Raw genomic sequence first — 14719 nt, 5'->3', positions numbered from 1 at the left:
TGATTTGTTGTTATCCCAGCAGTAATGAGAATACAGAGCATAGGCCTAGGGTTTGTCATCGTCCTATAAGCCGTGGATGGCTTTGGGGCAAATTCATGAAGGATTATGCTATCATAATGAAGGGCATGCTTTGCTTCCACAGACAGAGGCAGTGACGCTTCTGAATACCAGTTGCTGAAAATCACAAGTGGGGAGACTGCTATTGCACTCAGGTCCTGCTTGCAAACTTCTGGCAGGTTGGCCACTGTGAGAACAGGACACTGGACTAGATGGGCCACTGGGCTGATCTGGCAAGTTCTTCCTGTGTTCTTACATTGAGCCTACTACAATAACAAATACCTTCAAGTTCTTATTATGGGGAGCAAAACTAATGAGCATGCCCTTCTTACTTTTTTTCCAGAATCCTGGCCCCCTGCCTCAATAGGGTTCTTAGTCATTGCCATGAATGAATGTTTAAAATCTGCCTTGACAGGTTTCTGCGTTTTAATTGGTAAGCCACTGGCAGTGATGCAGACTCAGAACCTCACACATGAGCAGCTCAGCAGAGTGTGGCAGCTTGGCATGCGTTTGATCAGGCCTCATCCCAGCACCACAATGGCTTCCCCTTGCTGCAGGCTGAGGGTTCACTGGGTTGAGCAAGCCAGCGACTATTACTGACAGCCACCACTTCTTGGGTAATTGCCTGGGGAGTCTGGCCCAGCGGGAAGTGGTCTATCCTTGTGCCCACAGGGCTCTAATTATTTAGCAAGTGACGGGTGAAGGGTTTAGGTACTGTAAATGAGAAGTACTAAAGAAGGCAAACCACAGAATTTTGGTTTCCCTGTCTTGGACAATGAAATGCAAAAATAAGAAATGCAGTAGAATTAAACAACAAACCAGGATAAAAAGCGGAGCACAGAAATATAGGGTTGTATGTGGTGTGCTTTGGTCCATGGGGTCACGAAGAGTCGGACACGACTAAACGAGAACAACAATTGTGATATAGCGCTATGTGAACATTCAGTCATCAGTGCAAGGATTTCTGCTTGCAAAATGGAACAGTCCCCTGGACTGTTCTAGGGGTTCTCCCAACCCTCTGTAGCAGGTGTGTGGAGGGGACAAGGGAGGTGGGGAGGAGACAGAGGGGGCAAAGTCCTGCTGCACAAGTGGATATCTTTGCGCTGGTGGAACAACACCCTAAACGTAAAATACAAATCATAGAAGCAGAATTAAGACATAAAAGCCAACAAGAATAAAAAACAACAGAGATAAAAATAGGCTAATTTGGGAAGGACTGGGAGAAAAGAAAAGTTTGTAATAAAGGCTGAGAACATCACAATGTTGGGGATTCCTTCACTTCTAAGGGAAGAGAATTTCAGAGAACTGGTGCCACAGCACAAACAGCATGTGCCCATTTGTCATATTTTATTTTGCTTTCTACTAGTATTTTTGCTACTACTGCTTTCTTGTTTTATTTACCATTTAATGTTTCAGTGTGTTGATAGCTTCAACCCTTAATAATAATAATAATAATAATAATAATAATAATTTTATTGTTTATACCCCGCCCATCTGGCTGGGTTTCCCCAGCCACTCTGGGTGGCTTCCAGCAAAATATAAAAAATAATAAAAAATGTCAGACATTAAAAACTTCCCTGAATGTTTTCTAAAAGTTGTGTAATTCTTTATTTCCCTGACATCTGATGGGAGAGCATTCCACATGGATACTTTGAAGGTGTCTCTAACAGAAGAGTGTTGTTGTTGTTGTTTAGTCGTTTAGTTGTGTCTGACTCTTCGACTCTTCGTGACCCCATGGACCATAGCACGCCAGGCACTCCTGTCTTCCACTGCCTCCCACAGTTTGGTCAAACAGAATAGTGTTATTCTTCTCTAATCTTATTCTTCTCGAATCTTATTCTAATAATTTTTAGTGGGAGGAAACAGTGAGAAGAGGAGCAAGCGAGATGACCTGTATATCAGACCGACTGTGCTTTCCAACTCCCTTGGGAAGTTTTTTTTGCCAGGCTTAGGTGTTCATCTCAACCCAGGCATAACAGAGCACATGTGAAAACCATTTTCCAGGCAGAATCTTCTCTTTGATGCCTACCACCCAAGCATCTCAGTCAGATACTACAACCAATCTGGTACCGTCCAGCTGTTTGGACTACAGTCCCTGCCAGCAGATGCTGGAGGTCATCAGGTTGGCAAAGGCTGACACGTGTGTGTGTGTGTGTGTGTGTGTGTGTGTGTGTGTGTGTGTGTGTGTATTCATTCATTCATTCATTCATTCATGAAACAGAGCTGCTAGTGGCACTTTTTGAAACTTCCCCCTTTCCTTTCCAGCTGCAGAGGACAGGATTCTGAAGTCCGGTTGGCATGGAAAGTCTGGTCGAAGTCCACTTCAGGCTCTTTACCACGGTGATCAGGTGAGTGAACGTGAAAAGGGAAAGTGGAAGGGCGTGGAGGGAACTGGCAAGAGTTGGGGAGTGCTGATTGTGTGTCAAAGTCCAGGCAACACACAAGGGCTGCTATGATGCAACTTCAGTGTTACTGTCTGCAGAGGGAGATGTGCATTTCTTCTTCTTTTTTTATAGGATAACTTTGCACCCAGGCCACAAATTTTTGACCCATTTTATTCTGCCTTGGTTGATAATCAAAGAAAGGTGGTGGGCAGAGGAGGTAAATTACCAGTTTGGTGGTTTTGTGTATCTGGAAAGGGCATTAAGTCGCTCTCATGCCCTGGCCACCTTGCTTTCAAAGCACCCAGCAAGCAAATCAGGAGCAAGTCTTCCCAAAGCAAATCAGGAGCAAGTCTTCCCAAGTCTCCTCTGTGACCCTGTTGACTTTTTCTCTCTCCAGATAGTTTGCAGAAGTTAGAATCAGTGGCATCAAATGCTTCTGCTGCATAGCTCAGGCTCTTGAGCTGCAAGTATTCTGGGAGGCTTCTGGCAAATATATCTAGAGCTAGAAAATTGGGTGGAGTTATTTCTCTCTTAGGGGTTAGACTCAGCTGTCACTCCTGGGGATCTAACCTGCCAACTTTCGCATGTTAAAAGCATGTGCTCTACTGCTGCACAATGGCTTTCCCCAAAGGTCCACAGCTGTCCCTGCTGTTGCTCAAAGATTTGGTCTAGCATGAGCTTTATCCCCATAGGTTTATACCCTACAAACAGTGGATGACTTAAGCAATCCTATGTCTGGATTGTACCATTTTAGGTTGCAGGGGGAGGCATGCATGATTTAACAATTCCCTACACTTTTCTTTTTTAAAAACCTAATTGCTGGTAGCAATAATCCTTAACCTTTCCCGCTGATGAGGCAATTACCTATTTGGGGTGATTTTTTTTGTATGTTTGGAGGATCATTCATGGACATCGACCCCCACCAGCAATTTGAAATGGTGCAGTCCAGGTAAAGGTTTTGCCACCTTATCCGATGCCCCTGACTGCTTGGCCACACATTTAGCAATGTGATTTATGCTAGGGGACTGATGCCTGGCACGGGCGACCTAGCAACAAGGAAGGTAGGAAACTCTCCGCAGTTCAGATACCACACGATACTCCCTGTGTGTGGCTGTTGGAAATGGAGCTTGCCAGAATACATTTTATTTTCTCCTCGTAACCACCTCCTCTTGCCTTCCTTTTGTCAATTAATTTAATGGAAACGGGAGAAAATGAAAGCCAGATAACTGCTCCCACAGCAGCGGTGATGACTCCCCAGCGAACCCATATAGGAAATGGAACGGCTGCTTTTCAGTGTTATAACGTTTCTGCCTTAATGTCTCAACTGTGTTTTTAAAGAGGAACTATTGCAAGCGCACAGCATTCTATAACGTCTAACCCTTGTGTTACACAAAAGCCGTCTGGGCCCTTGTGAAACGGGGTGAGTCAATGGCTCCTGAGGTAGTCAATAACTATGGCTTCCTATCTTAAATGTGCCCCAGCTCTGGGAGATGTGAGTTCAAATCCTGGGTCAGCTTATGAACATAGGAGCCCTGCTGAACCAGGACAAAGGCCTCTCTCTAGTTCAGCATCCTGATTCCTGCAGAGGCTAGCCAGGGAGGTCTCTTGGGAAGCCCTCTAGCAGGACCAGGAGCAGCACTATAAATAGTCCTCTCCCAGAAACTGGGATTGGGAATAATCAATCACTAGTAGCCACTGGTAGTCTTATTCCCTGTGAGTCTGCTGTCTTTCTTTTCAAGTCACTGTGTCTGAGCATTGGTCTTACTCCCCACCTAGGAAGGGACCACAATCAGATCCAATTTTGCTGGATGGCCAAAACAATAAGGTGTGATGTGCCTGCTTCACCCATCTCTCTGTCTGTGGGTTGGGGTTTTTTTATGTTAGCCCTCTTCCTTTTGAAGAGAGTGAACAAGTCTTATTTGGCCTGGCAGCTGACAATGGGTGAGTGAGAGATTGAGGCAGGCTAGGTTGAGTAAGCAGGCTCCTGGGCTGTGATCTAACAGTGCCTGACAGCTGTCAGGAACCCTCAGAAGACAAAAGTGAAGGAAGCAAAAGGTCTACCTACACATTGCACGGCCCCTCCTAGGAAGAAAACGCTGTTGCTACGTAGTGGGAGCCTTACCGGTACTTGAAAAGGTTTCTTGTTGTGTAGGCCAGATTGCGGTTTCAGAGCCGTATGTTTTTTAGTAGAAGCTCCGTGCTGAAAGCTAGGAATGCTTTTCTGGGCGCAAGACAAAGAATCTGCTTAATTGTGTAACAAAATGCAGAATGCACCCTGCACAAATGTCCAAGATTTACCACACCAACAGAGCCTTAAGCCCTCTGTGGGATGGTGTAGCTGATTCCCCCCTCCCCCAGAGAATATTTCGCGTACGGGGATCTTCAGAAGCAGGCCTTTGGCACGGCATCAGAACTTTTTTTTTAATAATAATTTTTATTGATTTTAATATAAACAAAACAAAACATAACATAATATGTATACTCCGTCCCTCTGTTCTCCCTCCCCCCACAAGTCCACTTCTGCCACCAGTAGGACCCATAGGCATTGAGAGTCGAAGGCGGTCCATTTTAAGGCTGAGTTTGTCCTCCCCCCTCCCCCGCCCCCCCTGCCACCAGGAGGCCAGGGGTGGAGAAGTACTGAGGTTTGGATTTCTCCCAGCTGCTCCTTCAACACAGACATACAAACAAACAAAGGATTTAAAAAATTCTCCAATTCTTATTATCATAACATTGTACTCGTGACTTCCTCGATTCTCTTCTTCCTGGTATTCTTAATTTCTTGCTATGATTATGGCGGATTTTCTGTTCTTAATTCAAAATCTTTTCCTTAAAATATTCACTTTGACCTTTTCCTTCTTCGTGCCACCCCCCCACACACACGGGTCCCCTCCTGCCACAAGAGGCACCCGTGAGGTGCGGCCTTCCAAAGGAGATCCATTTTTGTGTCTGGGTTTCCCTCCACCCCTTCCTCCCCCCTCAGAGCCCCCCCCCCCCGCCACCAGGTGCTTCTGAGCAAAGAGAGGAAGAAAGGTGGCTCTCTGCCCAGACACCTATCTGAACATAAAAATATATTTGATACAAATCTAAAATTTCCTTCCCCAGCCATTCTTCTTCCTCCCTCCAGAAAATTCAATTATTATATGCAATCATTTCTCTATTCAAAATCTTAACATTATACTTTTAAGCACTCTCCTTCCCCTCCCCTGGTGTCTTTCCCCCTATTGGACCAACATTTCCTTTAACAAGCCAAGATTTCAGAGTCCGTTATTCAACCATCCTGAGTGTCTCTTGCCTAAAATTTCACCCCACACCACATCTTTCCCATTTCCAAATCCAGGCCTCTGTCCCCCCCTCCTTCTGCATTTCCCACCCCTCCGTCGCACTTCTCCAACAAACTTGTGTGACGTTGGAAGGAGCAACCGAAGGAATAAATGCAACTGAACCCACAGCTTCAGTTCACGTGCCGAAACGAGAGCTTTCTATCTTTAACGAAATAGGAAGGAGAGAAGCAGGGGGGGACTCCTTCCATAAATTGGTGTTGCCTTGTGTTTCCTTTTAAAAAAGTGTGGGGGGGGGAGAGACACTGGTGGGGATAAGTGTAGAAGAAAGCAAGAGGAACACACATGCATGCCCTCCAAGTCAAGAATCCAGTTCTTGAACTTGTTGAGAGTAGCAAGCCCTGGGGCAGCACCATGACCTTGGAGTGGCCTGACCTGGCCCCTTCCTAACAGATGGCTTGCACAGGAAAGAACCGCAATAAGGAGCAGGGAGGCTGGGATGTTTGAATAGCCCAAGGCAGTCTCCGCTCACGTCATCCTGTCCCAGAGTTAACTTTGCCCTGCCAAGAGCACTCAGCCAGGCCTTTCATGAAGGATGCTTTGATGCTCCCTTTTCCTTTGCCTTCAGACTGTGCCCAAAACAGTGATGACTTGACACGCTTTAACAGCACCTTCCTCCTCCTCCTCCTCCTCCTCCTCCTCCTCCTCCTCCTCCTCCTCCTCCTCCTCCTCCTCCTCCTCCTCCAATTCTTTGTGCACACAGCCAGGTTAGATCACCCCTTTCCAAATGCACCCGGCTGGCATTTTAAATCTTGTGCCATTTACTTATCACCTAAACAAATTAGCAGATGTACAGGGAGAGAATACACACAAATGACCCACCCCCCTGAAGCTCTGAAGGGGTCGTAAGGAGCCTCGTATCATGTGGGCACATCTACAATACAAAGCTATATCAGGGTTGTTGTGTTGTTGTTGTTTTTAAAAAATGGATGTATGCCCCACCTGTAAAAAATGTAAAAAAAGCATATGTGTGTGTGTGTGTGTACACGCGCATGCGTTTGAGTGTGTGTTTCTATAAACGTATTTAGACACACACACACAGTAAAAATATCTATAACAATAAAAACATTACAGTGTGTATAGATAAAACAGCACAACTGTGAGGATTTATAAGAATGAGTTAGAATATGCAGACTTTAAAAAATAAAGGGAATTGCAGTTAGGTGAGGGTGCTACACCTTCTTGGTGGCTGCAGACTTCTCTGGGGTATAAATATGCCTAATGTGAATGCCTTTTTTCATCACAGCAACATAGTTGAGGTAAAGGACCCCCCGGACGGTTAAGTCGAGTCAAAGGTGACTCTGGGGTTGCGGTGCTCATCTCGTTTCAGGCCGAAGGAGCTGGCGTTTGTCCACAGACAGCTTTCCGGGTCATGTGGCCAGCACGACTAAACTGCTTCTAGGGCAGTGGAACACTGCTAGGTTGGTAGAAGTTGGGACAGAGCAACAGGAGCTCACTCTGCCACAGGGATTCGAATCGGCAACCTTCAGATCAGCAATCCCAAGAGGCTCAGTGGTTTAGACCACAATGCCACCATAGTTGAACCCCACCCCTGGGAGAAACCCTGAGGATCATCTAGTCCAGTGCCCTGCAATGCAGGAATAAACTGTCCCTCCTTCCTCCTCTTACTCTTTTGCCAGCTCTGTTCCAGTCAGTGAAGAGGTAGGTGCAGTGTTTTTTTGAAGGGAAGTTGTCCCAGTAGCAGGTGATCTTCTGACAACTGCCTTAGAAAGGCCTCCAAATTCTTTATCTGCTTGACATGTAGGTGTTTGTGGCCCTGAGCGGAGAAAAGGTTGGGATCTGGCCAAATGCACTTTACCAGCCAAGTGTGCAGTGACTCTTTCCACACCCCCCCACCCCCTTCTGTCTCCTCAGTTTGAGCAGTCCTCCCTGCAGGCGACGCACCAGCGCAGGCGGGACCTGCTGAACAAGGTGTGCAACCGTTACACGCGCAAGCGACGCCTCCTCACTCCTGACGACTTGCGCCACCTGGTGGTTGACGATGTTCACGGGCTGCTGTACTGCTACGTCCCCAAGGTGGCTTGCACTAACTGGAAACGGGTCATGATGGTCTTGACCGGGCAGGGCAAGTACCAGGACCCGCTGGAAATCCCAGCCAACGAGGCGCATGTGGCTTCCAACCTGCACACCCTCTCAGAGTACAGCATCCCCGAAATCAACTACCGCCTGCGCAACTACCTCAAGTTCATCTTTGTGCGGGAGCCTCTGGAACGGCTGGTCTCTGCCTACCGCAACAAGTTCACCCGCAGCTATAACACGGCGTTCCACAAGCGCTACGGGACCAAGATAATCCGGCGGCATCGCCAGGACCCCAGCGATGAGGCCCTGGAGCACGGCCATGATGTGCGCTTCGAGGAGTTTGTGTACTATTTGCTGGATCCGCAGACTCAGCGCGAAGAGCCTTTCAATGAGCACTGGGAGCGAGTGCACTCCCTCTGCCACCCCTGTATCATCCACTACGACGTGGTAGGCAAGTACGAGACATTGGCCAAGGACTCCAATTACATCCTGCGGCTGGTTGGGGCTGACGCAGGCGTCAAGTTCCCCTCCTCCTCCAAGACCACCAGGACCAACGATGACATGACGGCTAAGTTCTTCCAGAACATCAGCCCCTTTTACCAAAGGAGGTTATTTAATTTATACAAAATGGACTACTTGCTCTTCAACTACTCCATCCCGACTTACTTGCGCACCCGATGAGTTGGTGACCAAGCACCCGGGCCTCCCTTTGCCTTTTCTGATTTCTGCTGCCAGCCAGTGAACATAAGATAGGAGATAACCCTTCCCCTCTTGTTTTGATGGTCAATCCATTGGGATTCCAGTTTGTCAAAACTGCAGCCACTGTTCCTGTCTCTTCCATTCCCTTATTTCAGTTAAAGGAATCTGCTGTTGTTTGATTATCCTTTCTCAGCCAAAGAGAATTGTTTCCAGGAGATCACAGGAATTGTGGCCTTTTTTTTGTAAGGAGATTGGAGAATCAGCCTGGAACAATCAGAGAAGCAATAAAACATGATATGCATTTTATGTGTTGCTTAATATTCCCCCAAAGCCTCTCTCTCTCTCCTCGTAGATTGAAGAAGCAGGGGTCGTGAGCCAAAAGTGTCTTATTGTGAACAATGTCTTAGTGTGAACTAGAATTTTTCTGTGAGACAAAGCCTTATTTCATGCCCCCCTCCTCGCTCTTTCTCTCTCAACCAGTGTTGGATATGACTGAGCACTTTCTGCACACAAAGCCCACCAAGTTATACTCCCAAGCAAATTCCATTCATATGACTAGACATTGCACTGGGGCAGTGCTGCTTAATAGATTGTCCATTGGAGTAGGGCGGGGTATGCACACATATGAAGGCCTGAACCAAAGCAGAAATGAAGGCCTTTCTTCAATCCTTAAAAAAATACAAGTCAACATGCAGTCATTGCATGAATGAATTGCTGCGGCTTTCTCTCTTTATGTGCATAACTCAGGAGTAGCCAACATGATACCTTCTATATATTGTGGACGACAACTCCCATCAGCCCCGACCAGCATAGCCAACAGCCAAGGATGATGGGAGTTGTAGTCCAAAGCATCTGACAAGCACAAGATAGGCTACCCTTGGCCTAGCTCACCATGGGCCTAACCAATTTAAGCTCCAGAACCAGGTTCTTTAATCTGTGAAAAAGGGGTGGAGATGGAGACAGAGTTGGGAACACTCTTGGGATTAGAAGGCTAGCAATGTTTTGTTTTACCAATCTGAGGGAAACTGTACTCTGCAACTTACCTTGAATTATAATTGAGCTTTTTGATCTGGTTCGCACAACCCAGTAAGCCAAAATATGGCTTATGGGGGACCATATGGGCATCTGGGTTCCCAGAGAGGAGCTTGCCACCGCTTTGTTCTCCCACCCTCAGCCATTTTTGCTCCTGCATTGTGCCAAGGTGCTGTCTGGACCAGAGCTTGTAGCTAAGTGATGTCTCACCAGGCCCGGCTCTAGGGGTAGTCCTGGTGGCATGGGGCGCCAGGGCGCTGTGCGGCGAAGCTGCGTGACGCCCGCCCACTAGGGCAGGGGCGCAGGAGCGATCTCCGCGCGTCGGGCACCAGGGCGCCCGACCTGCTTGATACTGCCCTGTGTCTCACTATGAGTTGTAACCAAGAGCAGGCCTTTGGTTTCTCATGTTGTGTGAACCAGGCCTTTCCCACTAGGTCTGGCTCCATAGAAGGGATCCTGCCCACCCCATAGACCTCTCCTGGCATGCGGAGAATGTAGAACATGCCTTGGAGGACTAGTCAGTTTCCTCCTTCTGGGAGATTGCCCTTGCAGTTAACCATCGTCCTCTCATGCGATTTCCAGAGGAGGGAGATAATGTCCCTGGGAAGGTGGTTGCCATCTTCTCTCTAGGAAAGCCTGCACCCTCTTTACCAATCATTATTCTTAGGAGGGAAAGAAGTGTATATTTTTAGCAGTGGCCTCCACCTCAGAGCTAGCCACTCTCCAAGCCTGAAACAAAGGAGAGGATGTAGGGATGTAACTCTGAGGTGGGGCAGGCAGCCTTCTGTATTTAGCTGCTGAGCTGTGGGCTGCTAATTGCAGCTCCAGAATAAATGCAATCCCTGTGCCCTGTAAATTAGAGGTGTCTGGAATGTTCAGAGCAAAAGCTGGACTTTTGGAAGTGGGAAATAAAAATGCCCCTTCTCTTCCAAACCCTCAACCATGCTTTTAAAAATGTTGCTTATAGTTCTTCATAACTCTTTTGTTCCGCCCTCTCTTTTGCTGCTTCAGTGCCATGGTTTTCCTGCTTTCCCAGCCAAATGGGGATCACATATTGACCCCTGTGAGGTCACAATGCCATATAACCAATTGGATTTTACTAAACGGTGAAGTCATGAAATGTACTTGGAGTGGGAGCTGTGCTTCTTTTGCTGACCCTGAGAGGGCAACTGCTTTCTCCTTTGTTTCCAGTCCTCCCGGGAAATCATTCAAACAGAAGAGGAGTACTTTCCCTAAGGGAAACACTTTTACAAAAGGCACTTCCCCTTCATGCCAGCCTCACTACATATACTGTATAGTCCAGCTATAAGACGACTGGGCGTATAAGACGACCCCCCCCAACTTTTCCAGTTAAAATATAGAGTTTGGGATATACTCGCCGTATAAGAAATACGACCCAGCGTATAAGACGACCCCCGACTTTTGAGAAGATTTTCCTGGGTTAAAAAGTAGTCTTATATGCAGGAAAATACAGTATTTATTTATTGCCTTATTAGGGTAATGTCTTGACTGTTCCCCCCCCCCCCCATAGAATAGGCATGGGCAACCTGTGTCCCTCCAGTTGATGTTGGACTCCCATCAGCCTAAACCAGCATAGCCAATAGTCAGGAATAATGGGAACTGTAGTCCAATAATATCTGAAGGATCACAGGTTTTCATGCATGGCCTAGGACAAGAATGTAACAGTGTGTGTGTGTGTGTGTGTGTGTGTGTGTGTGTGTGTGTGTCCATGTCTGTGTCCTTTAATTGGAAGAGGGGATTTCTCCTCCCAAGTGGTCCATCTCTGCTTGGCACTTTCCTCAGCTCCTTCCTTTATTCTCCTACCTCTGATTCACACTCCACACATTCAAAAGCATTTTTAAACCTCCAAACTCTTGTACAGAGAAAATGAAAGGGCTAAACGCTGAAACTTGGAGCCTCCCCTGCCTTGGGGGATATGAGGCTCCCCCAGTTGTGTTTTTGCAAGTTGTGCCTCAGCTGGGCCAAGGTGCCATTCTGAGCGAAGGGGTGGTGGATTTGGAAAGAGCTGGTGCCCTTAAAAGTGTTCTCATCAGCTGGTTTTGGTTCAGGAAGAGTTTGGACAGAGAACAGTGTTCATTGATTAGGGGTGCCCTGCTCTGTACAAATCCTACACCCAGGAAGACTTGCCTTACATTAAGATTGGATTATATTAAGACTGAATGCACCATTTGCCATAGACTGGTTTGCATATTGATAATTGCTTCCCACCCCCAACCCCCAAAAAGCTGCCTTGGTTGCATGGGCCAAGCCAATCCTCCAGCATATCCATTTTTATTTTGGTGCAAAGCACTTTGAAATCCCAAAGAACTTGAATGCACTCTAGAAGTGGGAAGGTAGGAAACCTTATTCAGTGATGACCTGGGTTTTGGAGGGGAAGAACATGTTTGGAGTGGTAGAGATATTGCCTAGATATGGAGAGAGAGAGAGAGAGAGAGAGAGAGAGAGAGAGAGAGAGAGAGAGAGAGAGAGAGAGAGAGAGAGAGAGAGAGAGAGAGAGAGAGAGACTTGTAAGCCATGGTCAGTCTGCCTAGCTTTGGAGCATTTGTACTTGAAGAGACAATCAGTTCCGTCCAAATGGACAGTTTTGCTTCAATAAAGCTGCATTTTTGTCTCTACCACGTTACCCTTGTCTTTGTCTTTGTACATAATGCATCACCTCTGTTAACTAACTGTGCTGATAAAGAGGATGGCTGTGCTGCAGGCCTGGATCTGGTGACTTGGGCAAAGAGATGGTCCATCTGGGGCTCTCGAGATGGTGTGGACAGCTTCAGCCTGCCACAGCCAGCATGGCCAAATGGTCAGGAGAGCTGGGAGCTGCCATTTGCCAACATCTGGGCTATCCTTACTGTTCTGAGTGGGCTTGGGGAAACGAGAGTTGAGTAGCCATTTGGAATTGCTCCCCACAATCTGAATCGGGTCATGCAATACCCTAAAAGCGTGTTTCATATTATTAAAACCGGGTCATATATGCCCCTGTGACTTCTCTGTCTGTAGGCAAACTTTCCATACAAGAGTGCAAGCCTCTTGAGACTGGTTGCACCTACTTAGAATCAACATAGAGCTGTGGGGACACGTCAAGGCCGATTGGGTGAACTACAACCATTTAAACTGAATGTGATACGCTTCTTGTACATTGACATGCATGCTGCTGTTTCTGTGGAGCAATTGCAGGTCTGTTATCTTCCGCATTCTCCTGCTTTTTTAAATGGGTAATTCTGATGCCATTTCAAGTTAAGAAGCCCCAAAACAGCAGGAGGGGAGAGTGCTGTTCTGCTCACGTCCTGCTTGCATGATTCTGTAGGAACTTGGTTGGCCAACAGAATGGGCAGGAGAGAACTGGCTAGCAAATATTTCAGTATGAACTTTGAACCAATGTTTCAATATGAACAATGAGTGGACTCTGCCTGCCACCGGCTCTTCCTACCGTCGATCTCCCATCCCATCCCTGATCCAATGGGCGCCACCCACCACTGCTGAAAGGATCCGTGTGCCTTTAACAGGCGAGCAGCAGGCAGCAATCCAACAGATGCAACTTTCCTTCCCAGCATGGAGATGTGGTGACAGGAGCTGATGGATGAGCCTTGCAGCTGTGGTTCTAAAGAGAAGCATGTGTGAATCTGTTGAATGAAAAAAAAAATTGTTTGTTTCAGGCGGGGGGGCGGGGGAGTCAGCTGGCTGTCCTACGAGAGCCTGCAATCTACAAAGAAGAAAAACTTGGTTTTGTCAGAAGTTCCACAGCTGCTGTGACCTTAAGCCTCATGTGGGTCTTTGAAGTTAATTAAGAGATCTGCTTCTACACGTTGGCTCTTCCTGGGTATGGCTGCCCTCCTGGTGCATCAGAGCAGTGTGCAGAACTCATCCCACACCCTCTCCGCCCACCCGCCTTGCTCTGCGTCATGGGCTGAATGATGGCACTCGTCCTCTTTGACTCTCGCATTTGGTGCAGAACCAGCGAGGCCATTTATCACCCCTCGTCTGCTGAAAAGTCTGAATAATCTTATGTGGATTCAATCTTTGTCAATTAGATCAGAGAACATTGCATAAAACGGATTTAAATCTGCTCTCTTCCCCGGCTGCATTAATCATTAAGCTGCCACCAAATTGCCACACTTTTCTCTCGCTTGCTCTGTGGCAGGATGTGTGCCTGCCCTCCAAAGAGCTTTTGGAGAGGGGCTTTAATCATTTCTTTGCAACATAGCGCCAAAGGTTTTGACTTAGTAATAAATCTTCGTTATCCCCCACAAAGATTTTTATTTAAAAAAACAACCCAACCCTGACCCAATTGCTACAAGATGGAGAAAAGTCTGCAGGTCCAAGCTAACCCTCTTTTCGCAATAGTCTATGTAGAAAGAAAATGCCATGCCTTGCTGTCATTGCCAAGGGGAGCGGGGCAGCTCCAGTTTGCACTACTTCCCAAGCAAACCACAACTCTTCCCTGCAAGGGCCCATAGCTCAGTGATAGAGAATCTGCTTCACATGCAGAAGGTCCCATGTTCAATCCCCAGGTGGGGCTAGGAGGGTTCCTTGTCTCGGCCCCGTAGAAAACTGCTGCCAGTCAGTGTAGACAATACTGAGGTAGGTGGACCAATGATCTGACTCAGTATAAGACAGCTCCCTATGTTCACACTTTGGCGAGAATTGCAGAAGGCACCATTGGCCAGTCTCTGCACAACAGCCCTTAAAAACATGGGCCCAACCCACACCCCCTGCCCAGCCAATTGATTCTTAATGTGGGGAGGAATATCCAGTCAAAAAGAGCAAAGTGTGAGGCCTCTGGTGGTCAACTTAATGGAACGTTTACTAGGAGGAACCTTAGGTAAAGGTAAAGGGGCCCCTGACCATCAGGTCCAGTTGTGTCCGACTCTGGGGTTGCGGCGCTCATCTCGCTCTATAGGCCGAGGGAGCTGGCGTTTGTCCGCAGACAGCTTCCAGGTCATGTGGCCAGCATGACAAAGCTGCTTCTGGCGAACCAGAGCAGCACACGGAAACGCCATTTACCTTCCCGCTATTTATCTACTTGCACTTTGACGTCCTTTCGAACTGCTAGGTGGGCAGGAGCTGGGACTGAGCAATGGGAGCTCACCCCGTTGCAGGGATTCGAACCACCGACTTCTGATCAGCAAGCCCTAGACTCTGTGGTTTAACCCA

The 14719-nt window shown here is 47.4% G+C and overlaps 1 protein-coding gene across 1 annotated transcript in view; it reads left to right on the top strand.

The window, feature by feature from the left end:
- CHST13 (carbohydrate sulfotransferase 13) overlaps window positions 1–14460 on the top strand; it is a 50843-nt gene extending 36383 nt beyond the window's left edge. Inside the window, exons 2-3 of the mRNA XM_035106483.2 lie at window positions 2323–2405; window positions 7655–14460. Coding sequence (XP_034962374.2) covers window positions 2323–2405; window positions 7655–8500 — 929 coding nt within the window. The 3' untranslated portion in view covers window positions 8501–14460. The remainder of the gene's footprint in view (window positions 1–2322; window positions 2406–7654) is intronic.
- The last annotated feature ends 259 nt before the right edge of the window (window positions 14461–14719 follow it).

The sequence above is a fragment of the Zootoca vivipara genome, chromosome 2 (genome assembly GCF_963506605.1).
Source record: "Zootoca vivipara chromosome 2, rZooViv1.1, whole genome shotgun sequence".
In the NCBI taxonomy this organism is placed as follows: domain Eukaryota; kingdom Metazoa; phylum Chordata; class Lepidosauria; order Squamata; family Lacertidae; genus Zootoca; species Zootoca vivipara.
This window is presented reverse-complemented; position numbering and strand designations above follow the sequence as displayed.